The following is an 18,371-nucleotide window of genomic DNA, read 5'->3' on the forward strand; positions in this document are numbered from 1 at the left end:
TCAGAAGATTAGAGACCCTTGCTGGATCTCATGCACGTCAATGGGGCACTGAAAGTTCCGCACTTTCACATGGAGACAGTGTGGTCAGTCATCATGGTGGTGGGGCCAGGGGAACTTATGGCTTCTTTGGATTTGACAGAAGCCTACCTGCATATTCCCATCTTTCCGGAACATAGGAAGTTCTGGAGAACCATTGCCAGTTCTCGGCACTTCCCTGTGGTCTGGCGACAGCACCTCACACATTCACCAAGGTGATGGTGGTAGTAGCTGTGCCTTTCTGCAGGGAAAGTCATTCTTGTGGCAACAGATTGGCCACGCAGACCGTGGTATGTAGATCTAGTGCATCTTCAGAGGGGCACAGGGTAGACTGCAGGTACAGCTGGACCTTCTTTCTCAGGGGCCAATGGTCATAGAAGATCTGGATCGTTTTTCTCTTATAGCATGGCTTTTGAGTGCATGGTGTTAGTACACAAGAAATACTCAGAGACAGTGATTACTACTATTCTTAGAGCCAAAAAGCCTACGACAGTCTCTGCTTATGCTAAGGCATGGGAAACATTTCAGCACTAGTGCATTAAGAAGGTGGAGCCATTCTTTGCTCCGATCTCGGTGGTGTTAGCTTTCCTCCAAGCTAGCTTGACAAAGGTCTTGTAATGGTGTCCCTCAGAGTCCAAGTGGCGGGACTCTCTTGTTTCAGGGCTCAATAGCATAAAACTTCTTTGGCATCTTATCCAAACATAGCCATATTCCTAAAAGGGGTGCTATGGCTCAGACCTGGTAAAACACCCGTTTGCATAATGGAATCTTAACGTGGTTTTGCAAGCCTCAGGCTCCATAAGAGCCACGTAAGGGACGCATCCTTGATGGATCTTACAATCCAAGGCGGGTTTTTTTTTGTCATTATGTTGGCAAGAAGTATCTTGTAATTACAGGCACTTTCATACAGGAAGTCCTTCCTCAAAATCACAGAGACCAGAGTTTCTATGCACATGGTTCCGTCCTTTTTGCCAATGGTTGTTTCAGTCTTCCATGTCAATCAGGAAGTGAGACTGCTGGCATTCTAATACCTAGCATCAACGAAGGACCAGATTCTGAAAAAGTTGGATGTGAGGAGAGTCCTACGATACCTTGAGGTTACTGAGTTCTTACTTATCTTTTTGTGCTCACCATTCTGGCTCAACACGGCAAACCAGCATCCAAGGCCACAACTTCCAGATGGATCCACAGGGCCATTTCATCAGCATATATTGCCTGTGGAATACAGTCACCAGTCTCGGTGGAGGCATACTCTATTAGAAGGGTGACTTCTTCATGGGTGGAAGCTCAGGCAGTTTCACCCAAGGAGATTTGTAGGGCAGCAACCAGGTCCACTCAACTTATGTTTTCCAAGTTTTATAGAGAGGATGTGGTGGCAAGGGGGGACTCCACCCTTGATTTCTGGGACTGTTTTTGTATGACACACCTATTACACTAAACAAAGAGATTAGATTCTTAGCTTGCTAATATCTTTTCTAGTAGATAGGTGTGTCATTCTGGAGCACTGCCCTGTCAGTTGTCTCCTGTACCTGCCTATTGTCTCAATCAGAAAGTTTGAGTTCATACTAAAATTTTGGATGTCAATCAGACCTGAAGAATATGGGGGAGTATTTGAGTTCCATAAATGCTTCTGATTGGTATGATTATTTCAGTGTTTCAATTGTTCAATTACAATGTTTAACATATTTGTTATATTTTCAGAGCAGAACAGAGTTGTAGTTTGGAGAGTTCCCCTGTACCCAAACTCTTTCTTTGTATGTCTATATAGGGCTATTGCTAGTAAAGGAGGAGTGTTGAAAAGCTGGAGTGGATTCCTTCTGCACAACTCGCAAGCATGGGGAGAATATCCTACTGTCCAGAATGATACACCTATCTCCTAGAAAAGATATTAGCAAGGTAAAAACCTAATCTCTTTTTATGGTATTTTCTACAGGTGTAACCCACTGGTTAATTTGAACTTTGCTATCCTGATGTATAACCAGGGAGATAAGAAGGAAGCTTTGTGCCAGTACCAGGAAATGGAAAGGAAAGTCAACAAGCTGAAGGAGAGTACTGCTGAATTTGATCCAGAGGTATAATTATGACAAAAACCAAAAATGACAACAGCTTCACTTTTCAGTCCAGATGACAAAGCCAAATTCTACTGAACTGCCATAACCTATACACATTGTTAGTGATCACATGTCCCATAACAACCATAGGGACAGGATAATGTAAAAAAAATAGTTTCTAAATATGGATAGACATGTTGAGATTTAAGTATGCTCCAGTATCCTGTTTCCAACAGTGGCCAACCCAGGTCCCAAGTACCTAGATAGATCCCAAGTATTGAAACAGATTTTATGCTGTTTATTTTAGGAATAAGCAGTGGATTTCCCCAAGCTATCTCAATAATGGCCTAGGATTTCTCTTTTAAGAAATTATGCAAACCTTTTTTAAACCTTGCTAAGCTGATTTCACCACATTCTCTGGCAATGAATTCCAGAGTTTAATTACATATTGTATGAAGAAATATTTTTTCCAGTTTGTTTTAGATCTATTACTTAGTAGCTTCAACGCATGTCCCCCTAGTATTTTTGGAAAGAGTAAACAAGCAATTCACATCTACCCTTTCCACTCCACTAAGCCCCCTCTTCTACAAAGCCGCTAGCGCAGCTTTGTAGAAGAAGGGGTACGTATTTTATAGACCTCTATCATATTACCTCTGAGCCGTCTCCAAGTTGAAGAGCCCTAGCTGCTTTAGCCTTTCCTCACAGGGAAGTCGTCATCCCTGTTTTCATTTTTGTTGCCCTTCTCTGTACCTTTTCTAATTCCACTATATCTCCTCAACATCGAAGTCGGTATGGGGCCTACTTGAATGCCACCCCCAATCATCATCAATAGAGGATTTATCTCATATATTGTCTCGATGCACATTTCCTAATTTATCTACGAGGGAGTACTTTGACATCTCCATCTACTCAGGTGAAGAGTTACTAGAATATTCAGCAGAAAAGGCCTATGGTAATACCTATGGTATATCCTTTACCTCCTCCTCAGTGATGCACAACTCTGCCCGAGTCTCTCTTTCACTGGTTTCATGGGTTGGTATTGCCCATCAAAATGGAGAGAGAGGAGGAACCTCATTCAGAACTTTTTGAACTCCTTGACTTTGAAACACCATGAGTGCATTAAAGTACCTTTACACAAAGTCATGAAGGATGCTTTAAGAACTGGAAGACTCCTTCATCTGTCCAAACAGCTCCTAGGAAAATAGGCACAATATACAGAATACATACAAGCATTTGGAACCTAGGCCAATACCAGACTTTACCATCTACGGCCTAGAAATATCAAAGAAGAGACAAGGTAATCAAATCATGTATTTTTTTAAAATGAGTATCAGTTATGGGCAGACTGGATGGACCATTCAGGTCTTTATCTGCCATCATTTACTATGTTATGTCCTGGATCTGACAGAACGCAACTTCAACACCATTCACTAGTTGTTGAGTCTGCCCTCAAGTATTCATGCAGCTCAAGTTCTTATGCTTCTGTTCCTCTAGATCAGGGATAGGGAACTCCGGTCCTCGAGAGCCGTATTCCAGTTGGGTTTTCAGGATTTCCCCAATGAATATGCATTGAAAGCAGTGCATGCAAATAGATCTCATGCATATTCATTGGGGAAATCCTGAAAACCCGACTGGAATACGGCTCTCGAGGACCGGAGTTCCCTACCCCTGCTCTAGAGCAAACTCGGTCAAAAGAGCCAAAGATCAGCAGCACAACGATTAAGATTTCTTTTGAAAGCCATATCTATCCCATGCCCGCTTGCGCTACGACGGCTACGTCAACCCGACTGACAGCCCGCTCGCCCACACGTAGTTGAAATTGATTCATGGCAGAGCCTAGAGAATGACATGGGGAAAAAAAATTGTCTCCGTCCCGTCCCCGCAAGCTCGGTCCCCATCCCCGCAAACCATCTGATCTCATCCACACAAGCCTTGAATAGTTTTATACTGAACTTATTATATTAAAATATAAAAAGAAACAATATTCTGTACAATTGTCAATTTATAAATCAGCGTCTTCTCCCCACTCTCTTCCCCATTTCCCTTCAATGTCCTCAGCCCACTCTCTCTCCACTTCCCTTCAGCGCACGCACACAAAAACAAGCAAGCAATTTTATATCATTTTCATTCTATTCATTCATAGAAATTAAAGTCTAAATAATACCAGTCACATAACAAAACATGATTTTACAAAAATAATTCCCTGCACAGTCAAGCCTGCAAGGATTACTAGATGTCTTTCAGCAGCTCCCCTCCTTCCCCCTTACCTTCGTGGCCAAGTCAAAATGAACTACCAACAATAAAATTTTTAAAAACACAAAGCACACTGTACGTAGAGAAAATGTTAATTATCATTTATATTCCACGGGTTTTGAAAGAGGTCAAGGCAGATGACTTTATGCAATGTCACCTCAGTAAGAACTATACAAAATTAGACAGATATACACCCTCCCTTTTTACTAAACCGCGATAGAAAAGGCCACACAGTTAATCTGAGTGGACAGTAACATTGAGCGACATCAAGGCCAGAAGATAAGTTAAAGGGGTGAAATAGGGGGTGGGATGAAGAGGGAAAGGGTAGCAACAGGAGGATAAATTTGATTGGAGGGTATTGTGAGTAGGTGATTTGAGGAAAGGAAAAAAGGGGCTGGGCATAGGATGAGGTGAGAAGGTAAGAAATTGGCGGGCTAGAGAAGAGAGTAAGGGTGAAAGAGCAAGGGAGGAGAGTAAAGTTTTGAGTTTTCGGTTTTGCAGACTTACTTGTCGGGCTGTTCGAGTTGGGCCGTTGGAGTAGGATACTTCTTGGCTGACTGGTGGTGGGCCCGGGGGGTAAGTTTGCTGTTGGGGCGCGTGTTACAGTTCCTTGCAGCGTCCCTTTCATCCGCGGCCCGCGGCCTGCTCGAGCTGCTAGTTCTTTTCTGCCGCTATTCTTCTGTCAGCGAGTAGTGTGGGCGGGGCCGTTAGCAGCGGTGTGCAGTGCGTCGGATTTTTAAGCAGGTTCCTGAGTTGTTGTTTTTCTTCACCCGCGGCTTGCGCGACCGCCAATACAACGCTGAGGGTAGTGTGGTCGCGGCCGCGGGCAGCTGTAAGCACAGCGACGGGGGTTTTGAGTGGGGCTCGGCGCATGTGAAAGCGCTGTTCGGTGCCTTCACCCGCAGCTGGCTGAAGCGGCTCTGCAGCGTGTCCGGTGTGTTATTTAGTTGTGGACTCTGGGAGCTGCCTGCCAGGTGTCGGGTGTCCCTGTACAGCCAGGAATTGCTTGCTGACGCTTCTTTGAGCGTCTGTGTGTGTGTGTGGGGGGGGGGGGGGTTGTGTGTTGGGATAGCCACAGTGCTTTATTTTGTTTATGTGGGGGAGGATTGTGGGGATTGATTAAGTGGGATTGAGTTTGGTTGTCTGCTTTTGAGGATTCAAACTGGTGAAGGAATATCTGGGACATAGGTTGTGAGGGTTAGTTTTCAAGATAGGAGGGGGTTTGGGTTGGTACTAGTTGTTTTCTTTTTAGTTAGGCAGGGCAATGGGTGGGGTCCGTAAATCTGGGGCTGGGGGTCAGCAGGGAGGAAAAGGGGGACAGAAGGGTAAGTCAGGGGTTGGTAAGAGGGTTCCTGGGAAGGCTGATAAGCAGCAGCAGAAAGGGGGCAAGGATGGTGGAGCTAGACGGCCTGCTAAGTCCTCAGCCAAAAAACGCATTCAGCCGGCTGTGGCTCCCAGTGCACCGCTTGAGGAATCGCAAGCTCCTGAAGTGGTTCCAGTTACTGTTCCTTCCACTGTCGGTGATGGAATGGCAGGAGATGCAGTGCCTAGTACCAGTGTTCCAGCGATACCGCGGACATCGGGTGAGTTGGTTCAGTCTTTGCTTACTGCTTTAGGGGAGGGCCGGGGGGGTGAGGTGGGGGAGTCGTCGCTGGCTGGACAGTCATCGGGTTTGCAGCGTTCTGGCAAAAAGGCGCTGCGGAAAAGTCTGCGTAATAAAAAGTTTTTGAAGCGCTTGAGACATGTGGTAAAATGCATGGATCGGGAGAAGCGTCAGCGGCGATTAGTGGGAACGGATCCTTTGTTGGTATGGGAGTCTTCTGACTCAACAGGGTCTTCTCAGTCTTCTTCCTCTTCTTCATCAGAAGGGGAGGAGCGGCTTAGTCATTTAAGGGCGACTGGGGAGGGGTTCCGTCCTAGTGAGGGTGGTGTGCCGGGATTATCTCGAAAGGGGCATACATTATGTGCTATCGCTCCTTTGGATTGCCATATTTCTCCAAAGTGGAAGAGAAAGATTTTGCGGGGCAAGTTTATTGATTTGTTTACTCTTTTAGCGAGGGAGGATACGGGAGCTCAGTCTAAAGAGGGTAATAAGGATGATACTAAGAAGAAAGGTGGCTGAGTTGCAAAGAATATATTTAATTGGTTATTAGGCTTTAACGTGTTTGCTAGTGTTTTAGGTGAGGCTCGTCCTGATTTATATCCTGGGTTATTGCGTTATGCAGATCTCATTTTGAGGGCTTATAGAACTTATGGTGGATGGTTTTGGCTTAACTATGATGAGCAGTTTAGGAAAAGCCTGGTGCGTGATAAAGCGGATTGTTGGGGGGTGAGGGATGTTGATCTATGGTTAGCGGAGATGACCCCTTCTCGGGGGGCGTCTTTTCAGACTGTTGGCACCACAGGTGGAAATTTGGGGGGTGGACAATTTCATGGGGGACCGGTCGTTGGAGGGGCTCGATGGACTTCCCCAGCTTTGGGATTCGGGCCTGATGTGGGAACATGAAGGGGACTTGGGCCAAAAGGGGGTTTGGCCCCGCCAGCATGTTTTCAATTCAATGCCGGCCGATGTACTCGTACCTCCTGTCGTTTCCGACACTGTTGTAGCTAGTGTGCCGGAAGTCACCCAGCCTTTCGTTGCCCGGGAGGCATGCAGTTCGGTCGGGGACAATTTTCCGGACATTCAGGCTCCTTTGCCGCAAAGAGTGGAGGGCAAAGCTCCTTCCACCATTAATATTATCGTTTTACATCTGTGGTTGAATGTATATCCCAACAGAGAGGATGCTGATCTTTTAGGTTTTGGATTTTTGGAGGGTTTCCCGATACCGTTTGACGGGCCGCCCTTGCAACATCGCTCGAGAAATTCTCAGTCTGTAGCTTTGCATAGAGATATTGTCTGTGATAAGCTGCAGAAAGAGCATAGTTTGGGTAGAATTGCTGGGCCTTTTCGGGTTATTCCCTTCAGTGATTTTATGATCTCCCCGTTAGGTATTATTCCAAAGAAGGAACCAGGTAGTTTTCGGCTCATACACAATCTATCCTACCCGGTTGGTTGTAGTGTCAATGACTTTATTGATCCACAGTTATGTAGAGTACAATATGCCTCGTTTGATGATGCGGTGGCGTTGGTCCAGATGTGTGGTCAAGGGTCATTGATGGCTAAGGCGGACATTGAATCAGCATTCCGTTTATTGCCAGTACATCCCACTGCGTTTCCTCTTTTGGGTTTCCAATTTGAGGGTCAATATTATTTTGATAAATGTATGCCAATGGGATGTTCCATTTCTTGTAAATATTTTGAGGCATTTTCCACCTTTGTACACTGGGTGGTCCGGCAAGTGAGTGGGCGTAGTTCCATAGTCCATTATTTGGACGATTTCTTGTTTGTTGGGGCTCCGAATTCCTTGGAATGTGCTGATTTGATGTCCACCTTTCAAGCAGTTGCAGATCTAATCTAATCTAATCTAAATCTTGGGTTTATATACCGCATCATCTCCAACAGGTGGAGCTCGACACGGTTTACATGGTTAGGAAGCAACGGAACTCCAGTGGGTTTATAAAAGTAAGTAAGAGAGAGGTTAGGTGTGATAATAATAGGGAGGGGACGGGTTACGTTTTGGAGAAGAGCCAAGTCTTCAGAAGCTTACGGAATGGTAGAAGGGGGCTCAAGTTGCGGAGAGGGGAAGGGAGACTATTCCAGAGTTGAGCGATTCTGAAGTGGAGGGAGGACCCGAGTTTACCGATGCATTGCAGATGCATTAGGGATCCCGTTAGCACGGGATAAGTGTGAAGGGCCTGTGACATCTTTGATATTTCTGGGGATTGAATTGGACTCCGTTCGGATGGAATCTCGTCTGCCTTTGCAGAAGGTGCAACTTTTAGTGACGGCAATTGCAGCAGCCCGCGCCAAGAAAAAACTAAGTTTGAAAGAAATACAAACTTTGGTTGGCCATTTTAATTTTGCGTCCCGAGTCATTCCGATGGGGAGAGTTTTTTCTCGGCGTTTGGCATTATTGTCAGTGGGTTTGAAGCGGCCGCATTATAAGGTTCGTCTGACACAGGAGGTTCGTCAAGATTTGGGACTGTGGCATTCATTTCTGTTGTCCTTCAATGGAGTATGTATTTGGCAATCTGCTGCAGTGTCTAGTTCTGATCTTCAATTGTTCACTGATGCTTCTGGGGGGATGGGATTTGGAGTGTTTTTTGGCGGGGCGTGGTGTGGTGTGCTCATCAGTGGCCGAATTGGTGGCGGTCAGTTGGTCTGTGCTCCAATATTGCTGGAGCTGTTTCCGGTATGGGTAGCTTTGGATACTTGGGGTGCTCGGTTGGCTAACAAGAAAGTGGTCATCTTTTCTGACAACTCTGCTGTGGTTTCAGCTCTTAATCGACAATCGGCAAAATGTCCTAGACTCATAGAATTGCTGAGACTAATTGTGTTAGCGTGTTTGCATTTGAATGTGTGCTTGTCGGCACGGCATGTACCAGGCGTGTTCAATGAAATTGCTGATGCCCTTTCTCGTTCGCAGTGGTCCCAATTCAGGGCGCTAGCTCCTGCAGCAGATGGCTTCCCAACACCCATGAGGGAGGACTTATGGGATATCTTCCAGCGGGCGGTCAGCAGCTCTTGCACCGGTCCTTAGCTACTAACACTTGGAGATCTTATGCGACTGGATGGAGGCGTTTAATGTTCTTTTTGGACCAGGAGCCTGTTGGTGGTGGTTTTCCTATATCGGAACAGACACTCGTTGCATTCCTCGTATATTGTGCTCATCAGGGATGGTCCTTTGGGATGGTGTCGCAGTCAATGGCTAGTTTAGCATTTGTCTCTCGTCTATATAATTGGCCAATTGTCACAGGGACTTTTTTAGTTAAACAACTGTTAAGGGGCTATGCGCGGTCGGGAGTTGAATACCGACCTTGCCTGCGACGCCTTCCTATTACTTATGACTTGCTTGGTTTGCTGTGTGGCCAATTGTCCAGTATTTGCTCGTCTGAGAGTGAAATCTTATTGTTTCAACTAGCATTTGTAGTGGCCTTCTTTGCAGCATGCTGGGTTGGAGAGTTGGTAGCGACCTCTCAAAGGGCAGCTGGAGAATCTGGTTTGCTGGTTCAGGATGTTATTCTGGGGGAATCTTATTTGAAGCTCCATTTTCGTTGGTCCAAAACGGATCAGGAGGGTAGAGGAGTCTGGTCTGTGTTGCGGAGGTCGGATAATAGTGCGGTGTGCCCGATACATTTGGCATTCCGTTACAGTGAGATTCGACCTTCTGGGGGCCTGTATTGGTTGGAGCATTTGAATAGATTGCCTTTAACTCGTTATCAATTTGTGGCTCTCTTAAAGAAAAGTTTGACTGCCCTAGGATATGATTCCCGGGAATTTGGAACCCATTCTTTTAGAATTGGGGCAGCCACTTCTGCAGCGGCTGCTGGGGCACCTCCTGCGCTGATTCGGAGAGTGGGACATTAGCGTTCCAATCAATATAAGGATTATGTATGGGAATTGGCATAATTGAGTGGGTAGTTACTGATATGTTGTTAGTTTCTTTTACAGATCCTCGACCAATGCTACCTTTGTCTCCAGATATATGCGTCTGGCTCTGTGAACACTCTCACATCTTTTGGGCTCATAAGCATGCCAGAGATTCTTCATGGGGTCACAATTTGGGCCTGGCTGAGGCTGGAGTCCGGATTCGCTGGCTTGGTATTCGAGGAATGATTTGGGAGCAGCTGTTGCCTACTTTGCATCAAGCTCATCGTTTCTCATCTCCAGTACTTATACTAGTGCATTTGGGGGGTAATGACCTATGCTCTGTCACAGGGGTGGCATTAATTCATCAAATTAAACAAGATTTATTGGCCATTGCATGCTCCTTTCCGGCAGCGCGCTTGGTATGGTCACACATTCTTCCTCGCCGTTTCTGGAAGGGTGCATGGAAGCCTGCAGCTATTGAGCGTCTTCGCAGGCGAGTGAATACCGAAGTGTCCAAGTTTATTGCTATGATGGGCGGTCTGGTCTTGATCCATGACCTTATTTCAGTTGATTGTCCGGGACTCTTTCGCCCGGATGGGGTACATTTATCGGCAATTGGGGTAAATATCTTTCTTAGTTCTATCCAGGATTTGTTACAAAATTGTTTAATGGGCTAATTGGCTGCAGTAGTGGGGGGAGCAGTAACAAGAAATTCTGTCACTGCTTGTGGCCTAAGGGCAGAGCCATTATTAGAGGCAGATGAATTTGAAGTACTATCAATTTTGAATAGTAATATGTCCTCGTGTGCGGCACCGCCACGAGGTGAGGTGGCTTTACGACACCGTAAGTCACTGGGAGTTAAAGGAAAGTTGGGGATAAGTGAGCTACTGTCGATACCGATTAGCTCTTTGAAGAAATCATAAATGGTTAAGTGTAAAGTTTGCTGATGTTTACAAATTTGTTAAAATTAATGTTTGATATAATATGAAATAAAGCTGTGGCCAATTATTTGCCCAATATTTATGATTGTCCTGGATTATTATTTATAAATATGTGTGGTAATTCTGAAGGGCTGATGTATGAGTCCCAAAGTTACGGTTTTTAGTGCAGGAAGCTGCACTGAATGCCCTGCTCTGCTCTCGATGCTCATAGGCTCCCTGCGCTAAAAACCGCTATTGCGGTTTCGTAAAAGGGAGCTATAGTGCAAAATATAGACAGCAGATATAAATTCTCAAAACGGACACATTTTGATCATTAAATTGAAAATGAAATCATTTTTCCTACCTTTGTTGTCAGGTAATTTCATCAGTCTCTGGTTGCACTTTATTATTCTGACTGTGCATCCAATATTTCTTCCTTTCTTTCAGCCTCCTGTATGCTTCCTCTCCTCCAGACCTCATTCCCTCCCCCAACTTTTTCTCTCTTTCACCCTGCCCCCTTCTTTCTTTCTCCATGCCTTTCTTTCTTTCTTTCTCTCTCCTTGCATGTCCCCTTTCTCCCTGCCCTCCCCCAAGTCACCGCCGTTGGGGAATAGGCTGCCGCAAACCGCTATCGGGGAACAGGTCGCCGCCAAGTTCTGAGCTCTCCCTGCTTCCATTCCTTGTAAAGAAGACGCTGAAGCGCCGGGCCGACCAACTTTCGCCACCCGACGTCAGAGAGGAAGTTCCAGGCCAGCCAGGCAGCAATTGGCTGACCCAGAACTTCCTCTCTGATGTCAGAATTGACGTCGGGTGGCAAAAGTTGGTTGGCCCTGCGCTTCAGCGTCCTCTTTACGGGGAAGGGAAGCAGGTTGGGCACCCCTGCTCTAGATGAGCTGCGAGCTGCACTCAAGTGGCTAAAGAGCTGCGGTTTGCCAACCACTGCTCTAGAGCACAGAAGCCAGAAAATTAGACTCTTTTGGCAAGCGTATATTCCAGTCATCTATACTGCTTAACAAAATTATAAACTACTTGTTTTATATATCAATTTGTTTTAAATCTTTGATAAAACAATTACCAGATTTTGAAGAGTTCCTTCCTCAAGATGATTTAAAGAAATTTCAACAATTATCTAAAAACTTGTTCACTACTAGAAAGTTAATCGCTAAAGCAGCTTTTGATGCTTTCAGTGTCTCATCTAGAACATGCGCAGTGCAATGCGTAGGTTGGCCTGGCTCAAAGTCTCGGATCTGGAAACTTCAATTCAAGAACATCTTTCAAATGTACCTTGCAAAGGGGATGATGTATTTGGAGAAAAAAATTGAGAAAGCTGCACATAAAATAAAAATATACAGGAATACTTTACAACTTTGTCTAAACCACAGACCTCTCAATCTTTTTCATCGTTCAGAAGATATTCTACCTCTTCTTTAGCATCCCTCCAGACCAGCACAGAAACAGATGGGTTTACGCTCCTCTGCCAGCTGGCTTTGCCTGGAGATGTTTAAGTGGATTTCGTAGGTACCTCCCTTTCATACTAAACTATGTGTCTATATACAGTTCAGATAGCAGTGGTATAGTAAGGGGGGGGCGGTCCACCCCCAGTGAGGTCTTGGTAAGGGCGCCGGCACCCATCCACCTCTCTGACCCCCCTGCCATGCACCCCTTCCCTCTTTTTAATTTCCCCTGCATGAGCAGCATTACGAACTTGCTGCCTACAACTGTGTCGCCTCTCTCTGATGTCACTTATGGGCCTCATGCCTAGGAAGTGATGTCAGAGGGATAGCCAACACGATGCGGGCAGCAAGTTCATAATGCTGCTCATGCAGAGAAAATTCATCTAATCTTCTATTTGTGTGTCGCACATACCTATTCAGGTATGCGGGCAGAGGGCATGCATGCGGCGGGGGGAGAGGGCGCCACTCACCCTCTATGCCACTGTCAAATAGTATACTTAATAAAAAGCATACACAGTGATGACCAATTTTTCTCATATTATGGGATAAGTTATAGCGAGTCTTTGCACACGGGGGTTTGTGATATTCAGCGAAAAATGGGAAAGTGAGTGTCATGACTATATATAAACAGTACTATACTGTATCTGTTCTCATTTACTAATTGTTAGTATGGACTTTCTAAACTCTCCATTGTTTATGTGCTGTCTCCTTTGTACTTTTGTTCTCTGAGCTGTTTTATATTTGCATTTCTTTCATGAGAAGATGGTAGACATGGGTCAGAAAATTGGAGCTGCTCTACAGGTGGGGGAGAGTCTAGTGTGGACAAAGTCATCTAAAGATTCCAAGATAAAGCAACGCCCTCCTACACCCTGCATTCAGCAGCAGCCTCTGGGTTCCAATCAAGCACTCGGCCAAGCCATGTCCTCAGCAGCTGGGTATGGAAAGATCATGCATCTCCCCACAGGTAAGACACTAGTACACTGCATACAAAAGTATGGCAGTTAAGAGTCATATTGACCTGGGTGAGGTGCTTACCATCTTGCGCTGTACTTGCACTTTGATTGTAACCATAGAAGTGCAGTATTAAAAAAATCCCATCTTCTTTTCTTTGTCAGACACTCTGTGCAAGATATAATGAAAAGAAGTCAGAGTGAAGGAATAGTGCAGTGCAGTACTCTTGAGGGATATATAATGTTGAACATGTTTGGATTTACTCAGTCTCCAATCCTGGTTCCTGGACTGAATTATTAACCTGTGGTAATTGGTATGAAATCTTACACAGGGACTTTATTTTGTTGTTTCATTATAGGTGGAGTAGGGCTGTCTCAGTTTTCAAAGCCACCCTCCCTACCTCTAGAACCTGAACTGGGTCCAGATGAGACCATAGCTAATTCATCAGCGATACATGACCACGAAAGACGAAAAGAATGACGCAAAGGCCAGCTTGTTGCAGAATAAATCATCTTACTGAAATGAGAGGCACGAATTAGCGCTGGGAGAAACAAATGTCACTAGTCCTATGCTTTCACAAGCTCACTACACTCATTTCTATTAAAGGAAGATTAGGAGATGCCTGCCAAAGAGGAAAGTCACAATCCATACCAGTTCCAAGTAGCATGGTGCTTGGCCTTGGTGGCTGAAATGTGAAATAAGCACTCTTAAGAGGGAAGAGTTATAACTGATTGAGAAGAGTGTTTATGGCCAAATGTAGCTGGAACAACTTTGCTGAATTATTTCATACTCTCTCTTCAGCAGGTTTGGAAACTGGTTGAGATAACATTTCACTTGCTTTGCATTCTGCGATAAAAAAAAAAAAGATCTACAAATGACAAGAGCCCTCTCAAAGCTTAATATAGAGTTTACATTAGCTGGGCAGCTCTATGCATTCCTTGAACTAAGAAACATTGCTGAACCTGAACAGCAATGGTGAAATGAAAATAAGTAGCATGGCTGTTTTCCACCTTTTGTGCAACAGCATTGATAGGTGCTTTGAGCAGTTTCTGATCACTCTACAAGTTGAGCAGTGACTGAAAGCAAGAGAGGATGCTATTTCTCAGCATTCATTTTCTTGCACGATTGCTTTCTTCATCAATTATACATTTCTCATGTGTATTACAGCATTTTAAATATCAGAAATGTAAAGTTTTCAACAGCATTACTCCCTATTTGTTGGCATAATGTGAGCTAGTTGGAACACGTACAAGTTAATGTGGGTTGCTGCCTTCTGAAATAGGATACTGCTGACTCTTAGTGACTGGAGAGTCCTCTTTACTAGGTAGTAGATCATGTATAAAAAGGACAGTGTGCAAAGCACTAGTAATTGCCTTTAGTGGGACAGGATATAAGATATGCAGAATATTTTTATAATGCTTTACAAAATGAATGCTGCAATTATAAAAGATTTTTGTTATGAGGTAGGTCATCCAGCTTTTGTTAAATGTGATTATGTCTGATTCCATAAGACTCATTAAAATTTCTCCTTAATTTATTATAAACATGTTGAATCTTGAAAGAGTTCTGGCTAGCTAAAGAATGTATTTGAGGAACGAGTAGGTGTAGTGTACAGGAATTTGCAAGTGGATGCATTATTTTAGTATGGAGGAGATCTCTCATCCTCATTAGAAATTGAACTGTGTAGAAAAAGGTAGAGATCACTTTGTGTCATCTGAATTTGGAACTGAGCTCTTAACAGCAAGGATTAGCTTCTCTATTCATAGGTAGTCATGGAAATTTGAAGGGTGAACAGATTTTTAGTTTGTTCCATCAGAAAAATGGCACCAGCATAGGTCTTCTAAGAGTGTTAAGACATTAGTTCAATACTGATCCAAACCCAACAGCAATGGCTTATTAAAATCTCCTATCAAAGTACTAGTGAAGCTTTGAGAAAATAAAACCCATACAGGCTGATTTTCATTTACTGGTGAAGATATAATTTCCCTATCTGTGTATTTTAAAAGGATATGCATAATATCAAGCCATTTAAATTACTATACAGTATATTAGAGGAGGAGGGGAGGCCAAAAACTTTCTAGTGGCACTATTCATCCACGAAAGGGACAATTCTATGTGAGTGTGTCTGTTTATGTGCCCCAATACAGCACAGCGAGAACCTATTTCATTACAGTATCTGTGCATGTGGATTCTATTATGGATTAGTAGCATAACTTGGTATCAAGTAAATCAGCCATAGATCTGGCTTAACTGTGGGCACCCAAATGAGGCAGGGATATATGTTACATGTGTTAGTGCCACAGCGTGTAAGTGGAAGGGGATTGTATACATAGGCAGAGCAACCACTAAGTACATCATTACAGAAGATTGCTTAGGCAAAATATTGAACATATATGTACACATGCTCACATCAATGTTGGTATTCTATAATAAAAAAGTAAAGTACCCTGGTTTCAACTTGCCCTTTATATGGATAATTTTAAACATTTAGTTTAATCTCTTAAATGGCAGGCCTAAATGGATAGTGCTGTAGATTCAGTATCATTACCTTTACAGACTCTGATTAGGGTAAACGCTAGCATTTAATTTAAGCCAATACCTATAAGAATTAAATATTGACCTCACTGAAGTCCACAGATAAGAACCACAAGCTTTGCTCAATCTAACAAGGTAATATCATCCTATCATGCTGCTACAGGTCGATTAAGTCTTTTGTCTCATCTATTCTTTCTATTAAGGCCTTTCACAGTAAACTATGGCAGAAACCTTATGTTCAAAACCCACTGGAAGAGATAAAGCATTTTGTGTATTAAGTGATTACATTTATCTCCTGCTAAGGTGGAAAACAAACAGCTCACAAACCATTGTGGAGAAAAAGACCTCACACTTTGTCAAGGAGCTTATCAAACCTGCAAGAAATGCAAAGCGAATGAGCCCTTAGTTCATCATAGGTCATAAAAAACTTCACCAATAAAAAACTCTACCAACAACCTGTAGTAATCCAAGTTTCCATCCAACAGCAGGAACCACAAAAGTAGAAAAGTTCATCAAATAAACGAGATGTAAAGCAGCTCCCCGGGATGGCAACCACTGACTATAAGGTTCAATCCATATAATACATGTATCCAAATCAGCTATGCAAAATACAAAATCTAAATGCATACAGATAAGTTTCAAAGTACTTAGCTCATACCAATGATCAAATCCAAGATTGAAGTAATTATGAGCTTCATCATTCAACACCACTAACCCATAACTTTTAAATATAAACTTTGATAAGTAAGCTATTATATATAAGATTCAAACTTTTAAGCACCAAAGTTTTGAGATTTTAAGAGGGTATGAAATAGAGGGCAGTTAAAAGATAGTACAGTCAAACCTCGGTTTGCGAGTGTTTTGCAAGACGAGCAAAACATTCTCGCAAAACTTGTCTCGCAAACCGAGTGTTGACTCGATTTGCGAGCACCCACCCCAAGAACTGGCATCGCTCCCCCCCCCCGCTCGAATCGGCACACCCCGCTCGACCAACTTTAACTCACCCCCCGTCTGGCACCGGCATGAGAACTGGCATCGCTCCCCACGGCTCAAATCGGCACCCCCCGCCCGACCAACTTGAACTTACCCCCCCCCCCCCCCCCCGGTCTGGCACCGGCATGCAGCCCACAGGACATGCCGGTGCCACTTGAAGATCTTCTTCCTGCCTCTGCCAGCTTTGAGCATGCATCTGCGCATGCTCAAGCCCTTCTAATTCTCCCTCTCGCCGAGATTCACCTCATTGGCAGAAAAAAAAACCTACTGAAAAATTTATAAATCTTAAGAAATAAAAAATATCTTAGTTGTATTTCTTCTGTGGCTTACAATGCATACAGATAGCCTTAATAGAAAAAAATGGTCAGAGTAATAACAGACCATACTATAAATCATACTATAAATAACAAAAGATAACATTACAGTCTTTAAATAAAAAACAAGTTAACTAAGTCATACTGACTTAGTAAACAGCACCTCACAGTTTCAGTGCTCAGTGATTCACAAACATGGCCACAGGCCGCCATCAGATTGTTTTAATCAAATTGCAAGACATTTCTTTAAAAACATAACCAATCAATTTTTTACAATATTGAGACACAAATTTTAGTCTATTCAATAAAAATGATGACAATTTTATGATTTAAACCAGTGTTCTTCAACCACCGGTCCATGGACTAGTGCTGGTCCACAGAAATTTCCTGCCGGTCCACAAGGCTAGCATGTGCATCAGGCCCAAAACAGTGTTCTTCAACCGCCGGTCCACGGTGCGATCGATGCGGCGTTATCTTAGAGCCAGTTCCCTCTTCCTAAATGATTCAGTGCACAAAGCCACGGGCAATGGCTCCTACAGGCATCCTGCGCCTGAACCGGAAGACTTCTCTCTGGCGTTGCCAACGTCAGAGGGAAGGCTTCCAGATGAGGTACGGGACGTGCAAGGTGCAATTAGTACTATTATGGGGGCGGGGTCTGGGGTGGAGATTGGGTAGAGATGGGCGGGGTCTGGCCCACGACTTAGCCCAGTGTTCTTCAACCGCCGGTCCACAGAATAATTTTTTTTATTTTTGCCGGTCCATAGGTGTAAAAAGGTTGAAAAACACTGATTTAAACCATTTGGTTCTTCTATGTATTTAAAGTGTAGATCCAGTATTGTTCCTGCTTTAAAAGTTCCAATTTCTGATCACTCTTAGTAATTACAATGTGGTCACTTATACAACACTTCAGAGATAGAAAATCATGCGACTTATCCACACAGTGTTAAATCACTGGTTCTTCCAAGCTTTTTAATTTCAAACAACTCTTATGCTCACCCATCCAGTGTTTAAATGGATGGGGTGTTTAACCAATATACATTAAAGGACAAGGACATTATCACATGAGTTGCTGTACATGTGGTCACGTTTTAATCTGTAACATTGTGGCCTCAAAGCTCAAAACCAGGTATCATAATCTAGCAAAAGTCTCAACTGCTGCATTTCAAATGCGTCCCCATAAATGTTGATCAAGGCCCCTTAGTTGTATTTGTTGAAGGAGAAAAATTATCTTAAGATATTAAGTTTTCTAATGTTTACATAGAATACCAATTACTTTCTCAATGCCTTAAGACACAGATGGGTGTCCAACCAGAGGTGATGGATGGTTTTTCTTGAACAACAAATCTCAATCTAACATAAGAACATAATAATTGCCATACTGAAACAGACAGAAA

The 18,371-nt window shown here is 43.7% G+C and overlaps 1 protein-coding gene across 7 annotated transcripts in view; it reads left to right on the top strand.

The window, feature by feature from the left end:
* BBS4 (Bardet-Biedl syndrome 4) overlaps positions 1-14,035 on the top strand; it is a 111,617-nt gene extending 97,582 nt beyond the window's left edge. For all 7 annotated transcript variants that reach the window (XM_033920290.1, XM_033920291.1, XM_033920293.1 and 4 more), the window contains 3 exons: positions 1,970-2,108; positions 12,947-13,148; positions 13,494-14,035. In XM_033920290.1, coding sequence (XP_033776181.1) covers positions 1,970-2,108; positions 12,947-13,148; positions 13,494-13,615 — 463 coding nt within the window. In that variant the 3' untranslated portion in view covers positions 13,616-14,035. The remainder of the gene's footprint in view (positions 1-1,969; positions 2,109-12,946; positions 13,149-13,493) is intronic.
* The last annotated feature ends 4,336 nt before the right edge of the window (positions 14,036-18,371 follow it).

Source organism: Geotrypetes seraphini, chromosome 14 (genome assembly GCF_902459505.1).
Source record: "Geotrypetes seraphini chromosome 14, aGeoSer1.1, whole genome shotgun sequence".
Taxonomy (NCBI): Eukaryota; Metazoa; Chordata; class Amphibia; order Gymnophiona; family Dermophiidae; genus Geotrypetes; species Geotrypetes seraphini.